Source organism: Corvus moneduloides, chromosome 9 (genome assembly GCF_009650955.1).
Source record: "Corvus moneduloides isolate bCorMon1 chromosome 9, bCorMon1.pri, whole genome shotgun sequence".
Lineage (NCBI taxonomy): Eukaryota > Metazoa > Chordata > Aves > Passeriformes > Corvidae > Corvus > Corvus moneduloides.
In genome coordinates, this window is record NC_045484.1 from 22,751,271 (window position 1) to 22,766,501 (window position 15,231).

Genomic DNA, 15,231 nt, shown 5'->3' on the forward strand with positions numbered 1-15,231 from the left:
GTGAACAAAACTTGGGCTGCTCTGGCAGAGCCTGTGCTCAGTTCTGAGCATCAGGAGGTCATGTTAAGGCTGTGGTGGGTATGAAAAGCCAGGCCATCCCAATTTCCCACACTGCTGGTGCTGTAGATGGGATGCTGCCTCACAGCAGAGCCATCTTTCTGTCGTTTTTCCCATCAAAGTGTCTGTCACATCTGCCATCTATGATGACCAGCTTAGGTTGACCCCGATTCTGAAGCTTATTAACACCTTCTTGCTGTCAGGCTCAGTGATAGATGGCACATCAGCCCTTGTTTTATTTCATGTACTGTTTCTGTCGGCCACCCATTACCCCACCCCAGCTCACATCAATTGGCTGTTTTCAGCTCACCTTGGCAGAACAGACTCACCTCTGCAGCATCAGTGTGAGCTGGGGGGGATAGGACAGGGGGTTCCTTCTTGCCAGCAGCTCATAGGCTTTTGCGGGATGGGCGAGGCAGTGCCCCATTGCACTGCCCTGAAAGGAATGGTCCAAGTTCCCCGTGAACCAGCTCAGTCATCCCTGCTGAAAACTTCACTTGTTCCTGCTGGGTTGATTTTCTGCATGTTCAGTGACCTGAAGTGCTCATTGAGGGATGCAGGTGAGCAAGGGAAACAAAAAGGAGCAGATCTCCCTGGCAACCAGTGGTGACAGCAGTGCTGAGTTGGGTGACACACCTTGGCTCTGGGTTTCAGCCCCCTGCAGAGCTCCTGCTTGTCCAGCTGCCTCATACCAGGGACTGGAACAGGACAAGGGGCTTGCAGGGCAGGCAAGGAAGGCACTGGGATTCCCCTTCACACATCTTGTGCTCACTGTTGGAGGCCATGGCCCTGCCTGGAGGGCCTTGCTGCTCCTGCGATCCCAGGCCAAGGGCAGGGATGTCCTTCACGCTCTCACGCTGTGCATCTCATCTGCTGGTTGCAGGGTGCCAAGAAGCTCTGTCCTCAGTGTAACACCATCACGTCTCCTGGAGACCTTCGGCGCATCTACTTATGAAGGACCCAGCAGGAGGGCGGGACCCAGCGACTCGGCTCAGCTCATCACACCCAGGGGGAGAAGAACGACCACAACAAAAAAAAGATGTTTTAAAATTAAAAGAAAAAACAGACCAGAGACTCCAGACATGGACTCGAGGACACAGGAGCAGTGGGGAGCCTCGGCTGCCAGGTCCCGCAATTTGAGACCTCCTTCAGCATCTGCAGCGGGCAAAACCAAATCCTTTGTTGTGAAGCCCCCTTTTTTAAAACCAGTGTTCCCCATCACCCGTTCCCTGGAGCTGGCTTTGCATTGCGGATGGCTTGTGAGCTCTCCTTTGGACTGTGTTGTTGACCACTCTGCCCCCAGGAGACTGGGGAAGGGACCCTTGACAGATGTTAAATAACCTGTAACTTGTGTTCTTTGATCAGTTTTTGTTTTGTTTTTATTTGTTTTGGTTTGATTTTTTTGTTTGGTTCTGTTTTGGTTTTTTGTGGTGTTCTAGTGATAACTAAAAGGTTTAAAGAAAAAAAAAAACACACCCAGGCAGAAATGAAGCACATGTAATATAGATTATATATGTTTACAATGTTGTGTATAAATGGGATAGACTCAAACATTACATACTAATAAGTTTCCCTTTCTTTTCTTTGGGTTGTATTTTTTTTAAAGAATAAAAAAAAATGAGCAGAGAACATTAAACCCATATTTTTCTTGGTTCAGCAAAGTTTTGGCATTAAAGTCATTAGTTTAAAAAAAGTATATATATACATATATATAATATAAATGGTTTAATGTTCTGTGGTGTATATTTCCTCATTCAGATATGAAGTTAACAGCTTTTAGTAATGGCTGTAGCATTGCCCATAACTTACAGAACTTATGGGGAGTAGAGGAGGTGGATTTTTGTCATTAGTTGTAGCTAATGGGGCTATTTATAATAGAATCGTTATCCCCGGAAAGACACAGCTTTTAACTCCTCACCGGGGGGCCAGGCAGGACAAGGGGGAATCTGGCTCAGCCCCCTTTGTCTTTCCCAGCTGGGGAAGGGGCAAATGGTGAGGAGCTGGAAGGAGGGGGTCTGTCAGAGCACTGCCCTCTCCCCTGGCTGGGAGTGCCTGCTCGAGGCTCCGGCTGATCCCTGTGCTCCTTCAGGCCATAGCCCCTTCCCCTCCCTGGCCTGGCTTTGATTTCCTCCTCTGGGCAGTGTTTCCTGGCTGAGGATGCCTGGGCTGCTCAGGAGGGTGCTGAGACAGGACAGTGGGGGTGGCAGGGGGCAGGATGGTCCTGCTGGTGGCTTTGCCCAGAGAGACTCAGCCAGTTCCCTTGTGGGGCTGCCTGGCAGAGCCGTGCAAGCCCTGCAGAGCCAGCCCTGCCCTGCTCTCGCTTCCCCCAGCTCCCACTCTCCTGCAGCCTGCATTTTTCCTGAGAGGTTTTGGCACTAGGGCAGAGAGCCAAGACAAGCCCTGTCTCGTCCCCACTGCCACCCCCGAGGTCCTGCAGAGACACTCTCAGCTGGACCTAGAGGTCCCCCGCAGCCCCAGCTTCTTCCATGCAGTCTCATCCTCATCCCTGTCTCTCCCGTATCCTCAGCCTTAACCAAAGCTGCCATCTGGCCTGGATTTTTGTTGTTCTTTCTTTTATTGTCAGGATCCAAAAAACAGATACTGACCCATTTCCCAAGGCCTTGGGACTTCTCCCAGCCCCACACCATGTATCCCTGCCACAGCTCCCTGAGCAGTTGTGGGGTGCCAGCTCACTGCAGCCAGAAGACCGGAAGATGGGAAAGCTCATCTGCCCCACTCCTTTCCAAGCAGATCCCACCTGGCAGCACAACATAGCTGGGTCATTTTAAGACAGTCTGGAAACAACAGTGGATGAGGGTTTTGGAGTTGGGACCCCAGTGCTGCTGGGCTGCTGGGGTATTTCCAGAGAGGGAAGGACTGGGGATGCAGGATGCATGGGGGATGTGACAGTCCCACTGCTGCTTCCCTACCCTGAGCTCTTTGCAGAGAACAGCTGCAGCCTTGGCATCTCCTGAGTGATTTCAGAAGGATCCCACTGCACCCAGAAAAAACCCAAATGAAATTGAAGGAGCTGTTATTTCATAAACATCTCATCAAAAGGTGACAATTCCTAATTGGGAGTTTCCGTTGTCTCCAAGCTCGTAGTGGTGTGTGGCCTCTGAGACCAGAGAGCTGCAGCCCTCTCTGCTCGGGGACATGTGCCAGCAGAGCTCCTGGGAACCAGGGGAAGCCGAGGCACCCCAGAGGGTCCTGCCTCCACGGGGAGACTGCAGGCAGGGGCTGTCACTGCAGGGTAACCCTGCGGCCAGCAGCACAAGGCAGGGGATGGGCAGGCACGCACAGCTCAGGCTGGATTTGTAAAGAGAGAAAAACTTGCAGGGCGCATGGCTGAGCTGGGAGTGTGCTGGTGCTGAGGTCTCAGAGATGGAGAGGGTGCAGCCAGGTGGGTTTGAGAGGCAGCCAGGAAGGGCAAGAGGGCAGGACACCCCAACCCAGGCCTTCCTTGGAAACAGCCTGGCGCCTTCCCAGGACCTTTCTGGCAGGTGTTGTGGACCAGCAGTGTGCTCTGTGTACCAAGTGTAAAACCATATGTAACTAGTCATTGGTTCTTTGTTTTGGGGTTTATTTTTGGGGTTTTTTTGTTTGTTTAAATTGTAAAGCCATCCCGTTTTCAAGGGGGAAGCTGCAGGGGGAATGCTGGGGAGAGAGGCATCCAAGTTTGTACCAGGCATCCGCCACTTCCCCTCTTCTGTAATGAGTTTAAATGATTTAAAAAAAAAAACCTGAAATATCGGAGTTACCTATCTTTGCCCAAAGAATCCCAGTTGCACAAAGCGATATTCCGGTGTGTCAATAATTGTGTGTCAGTGTATACTATACAAAGAGGTACTTGTCACTCCCGTTTGTAAACTACATTTGACATTAATTAAACAAGTATAAATCTTCTCGGGCGCTTTCTGCCTCTCTGTGTTTCCCTTTGCAGGCGAGAGGCAGCGGAGGAGACACCCCCCACATGCTGCAGGCACTGGATGTGAGTAAGGTCTCGGAGGGGAGTCCTGGTCCTGTTTGGGATGCAGGGACAGATGCAGGGGGATGCTGGGACACACGCCAGACCCCACCATGGATGGGTTCCCCCAACTGGCCCACCCTCATAGAGCCAGGAGGGCAGGGCGAAGGGCACCCCTCGGGGGACACCCCCATAATGAAGTCTCATCGGCTGCATTAGTTGGGGGCAGGAGACGCCCAGCCCCAACAGATCTATACATCCTGCATTAGGGGCCCCTGGTGCAGTGTAGGGTTACCCCGACACAGGGGCTGGGAGGCTGCTGGAGGGGGGGGGGGGGGCAGAGGTCGGGTTCCCCCCGGCACGCGGCTGGCGCCGACGCTTTTGGTTTACAAACATTCTGCAGATGGGTCAATGGGCTGTTTTCAAACCCCTCCCCACTGCTGTGTCGCCCAGGGATGGGGTGCTGGCAGTCCCCAGGCCGGTGGGAGGAGGCAGTAGGGATGTCAGGGACCTCTTTCCATCTGCTGTGGCAAGGAGAGGGAAAGGGGGAGATTTGGCCATTTTTTTGGCTGGCGAGGAGCAGCAGAGCATCTCAGCCACTCTCCCCTCCACTTTCAGCCCAAAGGAGGCCTGAGGCCAGGGAAAGGGGCAGAAGCCCTCCGTCCCTCCCTCTCCACCTACCCCACAGCAGGCTGCTAATATTTTATTTAAAATATCTTTAGGAAGCAGAGGACCGTGATGTATCGGATATATTGAGAAAATGCTAATGTGTAATAGCGTGTGTCAGGGGCCTCGTTCATCACCCCGCGCCGCCTTCTGGGGGATCCATATCTAATTAACAGTAATGAATGAGGGAGCCCACCTAATGACAGCCCGCCAGTTTGTTATGGAAATGAGGCAATCCCATTAGGCAAAACACTTAATTAAACAAACTGCTCGGAGTGTAGGCCAGTGCAGGATGGGCACAGGCCCTTTAGGGAACAAGGGAGGCCCTGGTACCCAGCCCTCCACATGCCAGGCTGGGGGCACAGAGGCTGCTGCAGCCTCTAGAGCTGGCTGCCCATGGTCAACTCCAGCAGCAGGGGGCTGGGAAGGGGGCAGCAGGACAGTTCAGAGGCAGCAGAGGCCAAACACAGATTTCCAATCAAACGTGTGTACTTGGCTCCTGCTCTATTGACACTGAAGCAAGAAGGGCTCAAGGTTAATTCCTTATCAATACCCTATTGTCAGCTCATCCATCACTCTGTGGGGGCAGGGGCTGCCCAAGCTCTCCCTGCCCCAGCCCCCATAGGTTTGGGAGGGTGACTGAAGGATGCCATGCCCACCTCTGCCCACCCCAGCCCTGCCCTCATAGCCTGTCTCTGAAGGTGCTGGGGTGGGCTTGCAGCCATGTGAGGATGCAGAAATGAGGGGATAGGGGGGTCAAGTTCAAAGGGAAGGGCATGGAGGGATGCCCGTGCCCCAGGCTAGGTGAAGGAGCTGTGCGGGTGTGCTGGAGAAGGGGGCATTAGGAGAGGGATCAGGTGGTGGCTTTGGGCCCCCATTTGTGCTATCCTGTTTCCTAATTGCCTCCTAAGCTCCAGCCCTGTGTGCTGGGGGTTCTGCCAGACGTTTCAGGACTAAGCTCAAGCTCCTTTCCCAGGACTTGGGGACTACAGGGAACCCAAGGGAACTCCAGAGTCCTGATACATGGAGTTCCCAGAAGTTGGGCCATGGTCTGCTTGATCACACTATTACGCAGATTCACTTAAAAAACAGATAACCTTCCCTGGGGTGATGGAGAGGCAAGTGCTGCGACCTGGCCTGCTGGTGTGGAAGGTCAGGAAAGCTATTCCTCTGCTGTTAGATAGACTTGGTTTTAACAATCAGTTAAAGCTGAGAAATGGGATCTAGTAAAAATGCCAGAGGCAGGCAGTCCTAGGGAGAGATGCTGCTCTGTATTAACTCACAATCTCTAGTTCTTGTCATCGGAGTGAGTTCTTGCTGGTCTTTTTCCCTGCCCCAAGAGGAGACCTTTTGCAGGAGATGCTCTCAGGCACACAGAAGCGCTGGGCTGAGCCGTGCTGTTGGGATCTTCCGCAGGACCTGCTCAGCTGTCTCCTAGACTAGAAATCCCTGCATGCAGGAAAGAGGGGTCCTGCTGCCACCTCGTGGAGCTGTTCTCGCCCGGCACGGGGCCCCCGCGGGGGTCTGCACAGCCGCCCCTGCCAGTTCCTCCTCCGTCACCTCCACGGGCAATGGAGACCGGCCTCACACCTCCCTCCTTCACCTTTCGGGATGTACCACGGGGTTGGATTGCTTGGTTCCATCCCGTCCATTCCCACTTTTCCATCACTGGCAGAGCTCCACACATATACCTGCAGCATCCCAACACACACAAAAATGGGATCTCAGCCAGCACATCTTTAAAACACCATTATGAGGTGTGGGCACAGGTCAGTCTCCACCCAGGGACCCAATTTGAATTACTCTTGCTGCAAGATGTTCCCCCAGCTCCAAAACCTGACCCCTGACTGGCTGGATCCTGCCCCTTGCCTGCCCAGTTCCCCACCACAGCCTCCCCCAGTGCCACAAGGAGCTCTGGCTGCACAGACACCCTCCCAGCCCTGTCAGGAGCAGCTGAGCACTCTCCAGCCCAGGCACACGGGCCACCCTGACCACTGAGTGGCTTTTTTTCTTTTTCAAAACCATCATGTAACATCACCACTGCCTGGGGAGAGAAGGCAGGACAGGGGAGCAAGCCAGGAGTCAGTTCCCTCACAGGAAACACTCAAATGGATTTTGTTACTGAGGGGAAGTTAATTTTGTTTTACCACAACTGTGGCAGCCAGCCGTGAGCATCCTCCTCTCCCACCACTGTTGGTGTTTCACCCACACAGTTTCACAATCTGCACATGAGGGTTGGACTTCAGGAAAACAAGCTCTGGGCCACATCCCACTCCCTACCCTCGAGGCAAGCCCAGGGATGCCGCATTTTTTCTCCCAATGAACAGATCTGCAGTGCCCCTCCTCCCCATAGCTCATCTCAGAGATTTACCTGGATTTGCCAAGATATCACAACCTTTGGGCTTTCAGTGTTCAGGCTGAAGCTCTTTAGGAACACCGGCTGCGCCAAACCGTGACAGTTTAGCAAGGATTAAGGGTCTGAGGCTGGGTTTTTGTAAATCCAGTAGTGCTTGGATCAGTTCACAGCAATGTGCCTTTGGGCTCCAAGTTATTAACCTTCTGTTTCAAATAACAAGCCACAGGAATATGGAGGGCAGGAAGGTGGGGGCACACACTCAGTACAGGAAAGCAGAGGGCACTATATCACACCATGCTCACAATTGGAATTAAAACTTGCTGGGACTCGGAAAACAAAACCCACCCAGAAGATTGGTGCTGTAAATCACTGGCTTGCCCGAGATCATCCTGCTCTCAGGGAGGTGTGTACACAAATTACCCCCGAATTTCAAGGCACTTTTGCAGCAGTGGGAATGCGTGTGAGCAGGTTCCTGTTTGCAAAGCTCAGGACACCTCCGACTGTGGAGCTCCAGCAGGCAGCACCCGCTCCCTGCCTGCTGCCCTGGAAAGTGGGGAAGTAGGGCTGAGCTGGGCTGAGCTGGGGAAGCGGCAATCCCGTGGTGGGGAGGTGAAAGTAGGGATGGAAGGTGCAGCTGGCATGTGAGGCCCTTCCCAGAGGAAGCTTCACCATCCTGTCAGGCAGAGGCAGAGGGTTTAGCTCCAGCTCCTGCCAGCCATGTTCTGCAACAGCCTGAGTCCTTCAACACCCACAGCAATAAACAGGAACAGCAGATTCCCAGGAACAACTGTATTAATTCAGAGGCGTCTATTATGGAGTGTTTAACTGATCTGTAAATACTGAACCTGTGGAAACCAGCATGAGGGCAAGTGCTGGTTAAATAGCCTTTATCACCTCGGCTCCCCAAGAGTGTTCATAGCGCCACGAACAGGCTGCATACTGAGAAGCCCCAGCCCAGATCTCTGAAAAGGCAGATGAACACATCACAGCTCAGGAGTTACAGCACTGACAGCACAAACCAGGTGTCTTTAAAAAGCTGGGAGGTCTCTGATGGGCTTTCTGGAGATGGGGAACCATGCCTGGATTTCACAAGTCCAGGCTGGTGAAGGGCTTGGAACACAAGCCCTATGAGGAACGACTGAGGGAGCTGGGCTTGTTTAGCCTGGAGAAAAGGAGACTCAGAGGTGACTTTATCGCTCTCTACAACTTCCTGAAGGGTGGTTGTAGTCAGGTGGGGGTTGCCCTCTTCCACCAGGCGGCAACTGACAGATCGAGAGGGCAGAGTCTCAAGCTGCGTCAAGGGAAATACAGGCTGGATATCAGGAAAAAGTTTTTTACAGAAAGGGTGATAAAGTGCTGGAATGGACTGCCTGGGGAGGTGGTGGAATCACCATCCCTGGATGTGTTTAAAAATAGACTGGATATGGCACTCGATGCCATTATCTAGTTGAGGTGCTAGGACACGGGTTGGACTCGATGATCTTGAGGGTCTCTTCCAACCCAGACATTCTGTGAATTCTGTGAAAACCCTAGAAACAAGAATTTCTCCATGAAAAGGGGAAGGCTGAAGGCTCTTACCACAGGGTAGCCCTCACAGCCCATTGTCACAGTGGAAGCTGGAACTGGGATTACACCTACAGAAGACTTAATACCGAGCAACAACGGCTCCTACACCTGGAGACAGTTTTCACTTTAAAAAAATTAAAGACAAACCAGGTCATTAGTCCCTTTACAGTTAATTCTCATCTATCCCATATACAACCCAGCCCACCCTCTAAAACCACACACATCATGGGGTTATTCTATAAATAAGCCCTGTCACAATAGTCTGCTACAAACAGCCAGTGTGGTCACCACTGCGACTCACCCTGTGCTTTCACTGCTGTGAGGTGTTACAGTTCTTGTTTTAAACTTCCATATAATTTTAGTGCTTCCCAAGGACCTCCTCCTCTGCGTTTCAATCCAGAACAGCAAGAGTTTTGTAATTGTGGATGACAGCACCCCAAGGGTGGGCAAGACCAGCACAGCCACCCACTGGCAGAACCTTTTGCAAAAATCCTCCTGCTTTTTAAGTGCCTACTTCTCCAGGGCAGCTCCTTGTTCAAGCAGGCCCATGTCACAGCCCGCCAGAGCTTCTTCCTGGCAATTTAAAGTTGGCTAAACCTGTTCACCGTGTTATTAATTAGCTTGCTATGCTGTGACATAGCATAAACATATCTCCTCTGTCTTTATCCCCCAAACAAACAAAACCTAAACCCAAACATGGATGAAGTGCAGTGCAATGTGCTACTTTTTCACTAGGTGGAAGGAATTAATTTCTTGTACACGTTGCATGGACTGCAAAGACTGATCATCTGAAGAGAACATTATGGACAAAAACATCATATTTCGTGGCCATTTGTAGACTGGAGGTGATTTAAGAAATACCCGGTGTGAAGTATAGCTCCAACAGACAGTTCCATTTTCTTCTGCAATTCCACCTTTCTGTTTCTGGGGTCTGGTACAGCTGTAATCCAAAAGTTTCCCTGAATATCCAGATGCAAAATAGAGGCTGCTCAAAGATATACAATAACAAATGAGTAGCTCTCCAAGAAAGCAAAACTACTCAGAACACACACAAGACTGGAAGGAAGAGAAACAAAACACTAGACACATTCAAAAATGTTACCTGAAACCTCTGGGTTGAAGAACACAAAAGTTATCACAAACATTTGAGCTCCCACCAAGGATCAGAGAGCTTTGACTGTTCTATCTCAGCTATTTAATGGAACCAGATGACAGTCTGGTCATACTGCCCTACACATACCTTTTCCACATCTTACACTTGGTTTCAGGGCCTGATCTCCAGCAAGGAGAGTACTACAAGAGGTGGGATGCACTGAGAAAAGCAAAAAGTCCTGCAGACTTGGCTTTGTTTGCTCACTGCAAGATAAAAGAAATGGCAGAGAGAAAAATTTAAAAAAAAAGACAAAAAAAGACAACAAAGACATGGAAGAGCTGTACTGTAAAATAAGTACAAGCAACAGAACATGCACATCAGACATCAGGGACAAAGAGACAACAAGGAAAGCAGAGAACAAGAAGAGACAGGAAGAAACAAATAATACTCAGTGTGAGATTCTGGTCTGTGACACCTTGGTAAAGTACATCAGCATGAACCATGACAGGATTTCACCTTCAGGACTTTAAACTAATCCATATCTACTTTCTGCTCTAATGTGGCTGGTCCAAAGGCCAGGCTGGAGGCTTTCAGACTTGTAGACCATAGGGGGAAAAAAAAAAAAACAAACCAAACAAGAAGACTCTGCTTTCTTCCCTTCAAAGACACAAAAGCAAAGGGGGTGACATTTCCCATAGGATGTGAGCAAAGCAGAGGCAAACACTGAAGGTCATTACAGCACTAAAGAGGCGAGCCCCCAACACAGTCAGACAGGAAAGTCGTGCAGAGGCTGCGGTAATAGGTGGGGTACAACCGCATGTGGCTGACATGAGCCGAATCCGAGAAGTCCACAGCTTTCACAGGGACACCAAGCTGCTGCCGGGCGTTGGCCATGTGCTGAACCTCGCTAGCCTTGATGATGAGATCAGCCTGGGAATAGAGGTAGAGCTCGGGCCAGCGCGAGGGCGCTTTCAGCAGGGCATCATAATGGCTCTCGTGGATGAAGCGGGTCAGGGGGTACAGCAGGATCCGCAGCACAACGGCCATGCTGGCAAAAGTGAACAGCAGGAAGTACTTGAGCAGCACGTTCATGGAGACCAAGACAGTTGCCAGGGCACGAAGGCCTCCTCGTAAGTTTCTTCTGCCAGGGGCGCTATCAAAAATGGTGCCAGCTACTCTGAGGTTCTTAAACGTCTTGTGGGTGTGGAGCGCCTCGATGATGTAACGGTACAGCATGACACCACCATTGCTGAAAACGTGGAAAAGAACTGGTCTGTTTTCAACACTGTAGTCAAAGAGCAGCTCCAGGAGTCGCCTGGCTGGGGTCTGCAGGGATCTGATGCCAAAGGTCTCAGAGAAGAATATCATCCTCCATGGAGCCGTGTAACGGATGACGGTGCACCCCTAAGAAAAACAGAAAGAGACCCCACACACATTTAAGCTGTGCTGCAAATTACAGAGAGTAGGCAAGCAGCGGTACAAAGAACATGAAAATTTGGGACAGGTTTCCAACAGAAACCACAGGGCCAGAAGAAAGTCTTTAGTGTCAGCAGCAAGGCACTGACACAAATAGGGATTACATTAATCATAATAGCACACAGTATTATGAAAAGGCCTCTGCAGTGGCAGAGGCCTGGCTTTGGTCATGTCTGAGATCCTTTCAAATCTTGTGCTAACTGGCACAACCCCTGGGGACCCTGCCACCCACTTTTATGAGTGTTAATCCGAACCCAGGAGGAGAAAACCATCTCCTTGATTCACAGAGCTTTGGTATCAGCCATTTTGGTAAGGGGAGCCTGCTCTGGTACACATCCAGCTCATGACACTGAAGCAAATATAAGAAGAAAGAGGAACTTCCTCCTCTCCTTGGGTGCACTTGTTTGCAGCTGTCTCTAAGACTCACCCCCAGCCAACACCGACATGATTTTTGTCAACCTTCCTGAAATGCTCCAGCTGTGCAAAGGAAGAGCTCTGGCTCAAGGACTCAGAACTCCTAAGCAACTGCCTTTACACTTAAGGCCTTACATTTAGGTATAGATTTGGAAACAGGATCTTGGAGGAGTTTCAAAATAGAGCAGATGGAACTACATTTATAAATGCTTTAGACCTTTTCTATCACCTGAGCTCACTGACATTACACACTGACAAGCACAAAGCAAAGTCACCAAAACAACCCCCCCAGAGCACCCTAAACAGTGAACGAGGAAGAAGAGGATACCAAGTTCTCAAATAAAAACCTTCTCCACCATTTTACCATGGTTACAGCCACTTCCTCTTAGTGAGCTAAGAAAACCCATCCTCTCCTTTCCCATTTCTGTGATCTTCCTGAGAGAAAAGTATTTTCCAATAAGTTGTCATGCTGCCCTGCAATGTGCTCCTCATCGGCTCAGCAGCATCTTAAAGCCAGTTAACAACTAATTCTTCACTAGATCAAGCCGATTAATGACTCCTGCACTGGATTACACATTAACAATAGGCTTGTTAATGTACAAACTTTACCACCTATAGTTGGAACAGATTTGGATAAATACAAGATTCCTTTTATGCTGACCAAGAAAAAAAAAATGTAATGTTTCACTGGGTCCCCATGCTACAAGCTGGGGTCATTCCAGTAAAATACAGCATTAGAAAGGAAAATATCATAACTTAGGGGACTGGCAGTAGGACAGATCTCTCTAGTTCAAACAAGGAATTCCTAGTGAGCAGCTATGACTATCACAGGATGCCTGTTTCACAGACAGGATAAAATTAATTTGGCTTACAACATTTAGATGAATCATTTTCACAGGAAGGCACAACAGATGCCGATGTGTTCTGTCAGTTCCCACCCCAGCCTCACCAAGTCTGTGCTGTGGCCTAGCAGCAAGCAGTAAACACAGAATCCTTCCCTGCATGTTTACCTGTTTGGAAATCTAACACAGCTCAAGTCATTCCAGAATAATCCCACAATTTCAAAAGCCATAAAATACTTCAGTGAGCCACAGAGCAGCTGAAAGCTTCTCCACAGGAGTATTTCTGTCTTAGCTGCACACACAAAGGTGACATCAGCAGCTGTTAGGTAACACTGCCCGGGCTGTGAGAGACAAGGAGCTTTCAATGACAGGAGAACTCTCACTCACTCCCCATGACTGAGACCCGAGAGAGGCTTCTGAGAGACTTTACCAACATGCAGGAAAAAGGCAGTTTCACAGTATGACAGTGTCATGAAAATACAGACAAGCTACTCACCTTCTGGCTGTAAATTGCGCTGTATTTGGCCAGGTATTTGTCCTGGCAGCCGGCCCAGCCGAGGAGGATCACCACAGGCTCTCTCTCGGCACTGCCTTCTGAAAGAAATCACAAGTGTTACAGTAACAGCCCTCCAGTCTACCCGAGTCAGAACTTACAGCAACTTGGCTGGTTAGTAAAGTTGAAAGACAATGGTGAAGCAAGTATAAGCTTGACTTCTCGGTCAGTTCCGAATATTGCCTCACGCCGGTTCCACTCCGTGGGCGTGCTCTGCAGGACAGCACAGCTGCAGCCCCTGCAGTTCCCACCGCTCTCCAGTGATGCAGAGCCAGCACCGAACCGATCCCTACGGGGGACGAGACCCCTCTTCCCGCCTCCCGGCGAGGTAGCAGCAGCCGCTGCCACTTCCAGGGGATGAAGGGAAGCGTCCTGCCCTGTCCTCCAGGGACTGCCAGACACCTGCTAGAGCACCAATGCCCCCCGGTTCCTCCTCCCACACCCCAGCCCGCTCCCCCCTTCTCCGCTGGCAGAGGCCCCCCCAGTCCCTGCTGTCACTGGTGTCCCCGGTCCCGCTCGCCTCCGCACCGCGGGCCTGTCCCGGCTCCAGCTCCACCACGGCCGCCTTCAGCCCGCGGGTGCCCATGGCCGCGCTCCCCTCACCGGCCGCCGCTTCCGCCCTCCCGCCGGAAGCTCCGCCCACCTCCATCCCCGCAGCCAATGGGAAGGGAAAGCGCCCAACCCGCACCACCGTCCGCCCCGCCCCCTGCCCGCCTCCCACTTCCTTAGCAACGCGCCCTTAGCACCGGCCCGGAGCCCCGCCCACTGGCCGCCCATTGGGCAGGGGGGAAAGTCGGGCAGCGATTGGTTCAGCTGCGTGTCAGTCATTTCGCGGGGTAACCGCCCCCTCGGGGCAGGGGTGCGGCAGTGCGGGGCTGAGGCGGGCGAGGGCCGCAGGGCCGGGATGGGCGGAATTGTAGGGCCTGGAGTTGGGACTGCAGCCAGGGGGACCAGGGGATAGGGAGGGCATGAGGGGTGAGAGGAGTTGTTGGCCCTGAGCTGGGTGTTTGGGTCAGGAGGCGTGTGAGGGACTGTAGGGCCTGGAGCGGGGTTTGGGGTGTGAGGGAGCACAGGGCCTGTGGTTGGGCTGGATCAGGCCTGTGGGATGGTGGTCTGGGGCAGGGAATGCTGAGGCTGCAGTGGCTCAGACGGGGAAGGGGCTGGGATGGATGCAGGACCCAGTGCAGGGCCTGTCTGGGGGTGGGTTTGGGGCTGTGGCTTAGCAAGGGGGCTGGGAGGCAGGACATGTGGGTGAGAGAGGGCCTGGTGGGACTGTGGGTTGAGGGGCTGGGGATGTTGGGGTACACTGAGGAAGGTGCACTGTGCATGGGAGGACTTGAGATGTGCCGGGAAAGGGTGGAACGTGCCAGGGAAACAAGCTCTTCAGTTCTGCTTGAGGCTGGGCACAACCTTGATGTTGCAAGATGCAAAGGTAACACCAAATCACTGCCACTCTGTCCTTCCATGAGTCCAAGGCTATGATTCCCTGGCACCTCACACTCGGTCTGGGGCTGAAGCAGCACCAGTCTGCCTTTTGATCTCGATCTGATGATTTAGCAGTACTCTGGATGTAAAGAACTGCTGAATTGCCAGAGCCAGTTCCTAAATCACTGCGTTTTTTTCTTGGCAGGAATAAAGCCCTGCCCTGACCCAGCCTTGTTCTGATTATTAGGTCCAGTGAACTGGGTGGCAGCCCAGCACTGTTGACAGCAGAGTTTGAAGCCAACAACCAGGAGTTACATGCTGATGCTAGCACTGACAAACGATTCAGTCAAGTCATTTAACTTCCCTGTGTCTGTATGTTCCCATATGTAAAATGGTCATAATAAAAACATTAATGTACATTTTCAGGGTACTTTGCAATGTTGGCTTAAAGACTCCTGTGTCAGCAGATGCTGTTATTACAGCAGCCAGAGACAAGACACCACTGTATCCTCTGAAGCCATGTCATCATTGTTTCAAACTTCTTTTTTTTTTGCCATTGATTCATAAGCAAGCCCTTTGTATCACTAAAATCCTCACGTCCAGAGGCTGGTGCTGCTATTTCTGAGTAGTGGGGGGGGGGGGGGGGGGGGGTTACTGCAGCTTTATAATAAAAACGGGAGAACATTACACCACCAACATCTTAAACATAAATATGGAAACGTTAATTTAGAATCAATTTTGGGATGTTTCAGACTGTAAAGTTCTTTTAACTAGATCTCTGTTGAGGACAGAGGAGCACTTTATGGGACTGTAAAT

At 51.4% G+C, this 15,231-nt stretch overlaps 2 protein-coding genes across 11 annotated transcripts in view; one reads left to right on the forward strand and one right to left on the reverse strand.

Annotated features, from left to right (window-relative positions):
* Nucleotides 1-3,963, forward strand: part of RNF220 (ring finger protein 220) — a 220,847-nt gene extending 216,884 nt beyond the window's left edge. For all 7 annotated transcript variants that reach the window (XM_032117589.1, XM_032117593.1, XM_032117592.1 and 4 more), the window contains one exon: nucleotides 941-3,963. In XM_032117589.1, the coding sequence (XP_031973480.1) occupies nucleotides 941-1,012 (72 nt within the window). In that variant the 3' untranslated portion in view covers nucleotides 1,013-3,963. The remainder of the gene's footprint in view (nucleotides 1-940) is intronic.
* Nucleotides 3,964-9,696: 5,733 nt separating this feature from the next.
* TMEM53 (transmembrane protein 53) lies at nucleotides 9,697-13,625 on the reverse strand. Of its 4 annotated transcripts, none has more exons than XM_032118429.1 (3): nucleotides 13,519-13,625; nucleotides 12,934-13,031; nucleotides 9,697-11,109 (listed from the first exon to the last, which is right to left on the reverse strand). In XM_032118429.1, exons 1-3 carry the CDS (start codon nucleotides 13,574-13,576, stop codon nucleotides 10,447-10,449), a joined length of 819 nt encoding a protein of 272 aa, XP_031974320.1. In that variant the 5' UTR covers nucleotides 13,577-13,625; the 3' UTR covers nucleotides 9,697-10,446. The 4 variants fall into 4 exon arrangements, with proteins under 4 accessions (XP_031974320.1, XP_031974321.1, XP_031974322.1 ...); XM_032118430.1 differs by having other exon boundaries at nucleotides 12,934-13,028; nucleotides 13,519-13,624; XM_032118431.1 differs by having other exon boundaries at nucleotides 13,511-13,582.
* Between the last annotated feature and the right edge of the window lie 1,606 nt (nucleotides 13,626-15,231).

Excerpts from the sequence above, each read along its gene's own strand:
- TMEM53 (XM_032118429.1), bottom strand. The coding sequence starts at position 13,576 with ATGGGCACCCGCGGGCTGAAGGCGGCCGTGGTGGAGCTGGAGCCGGGA. Across the intron at positions 13,032-13,518 it reads GGAGCCGGGACAGGCCCGCG|AAGGCAGTGCCGAGAGAGAG; the intron begins GTGCGGAGGCGA and ends GATTTCTTTCAG. Across the intron at positions 11,110-12,933 it reads GCGCAATTTACAGCCAGAAG|GGGTGCACCGTCATCCGTTA; the intron begins GTGAGTAGCTTG and ends TGTTTTTCTTAG.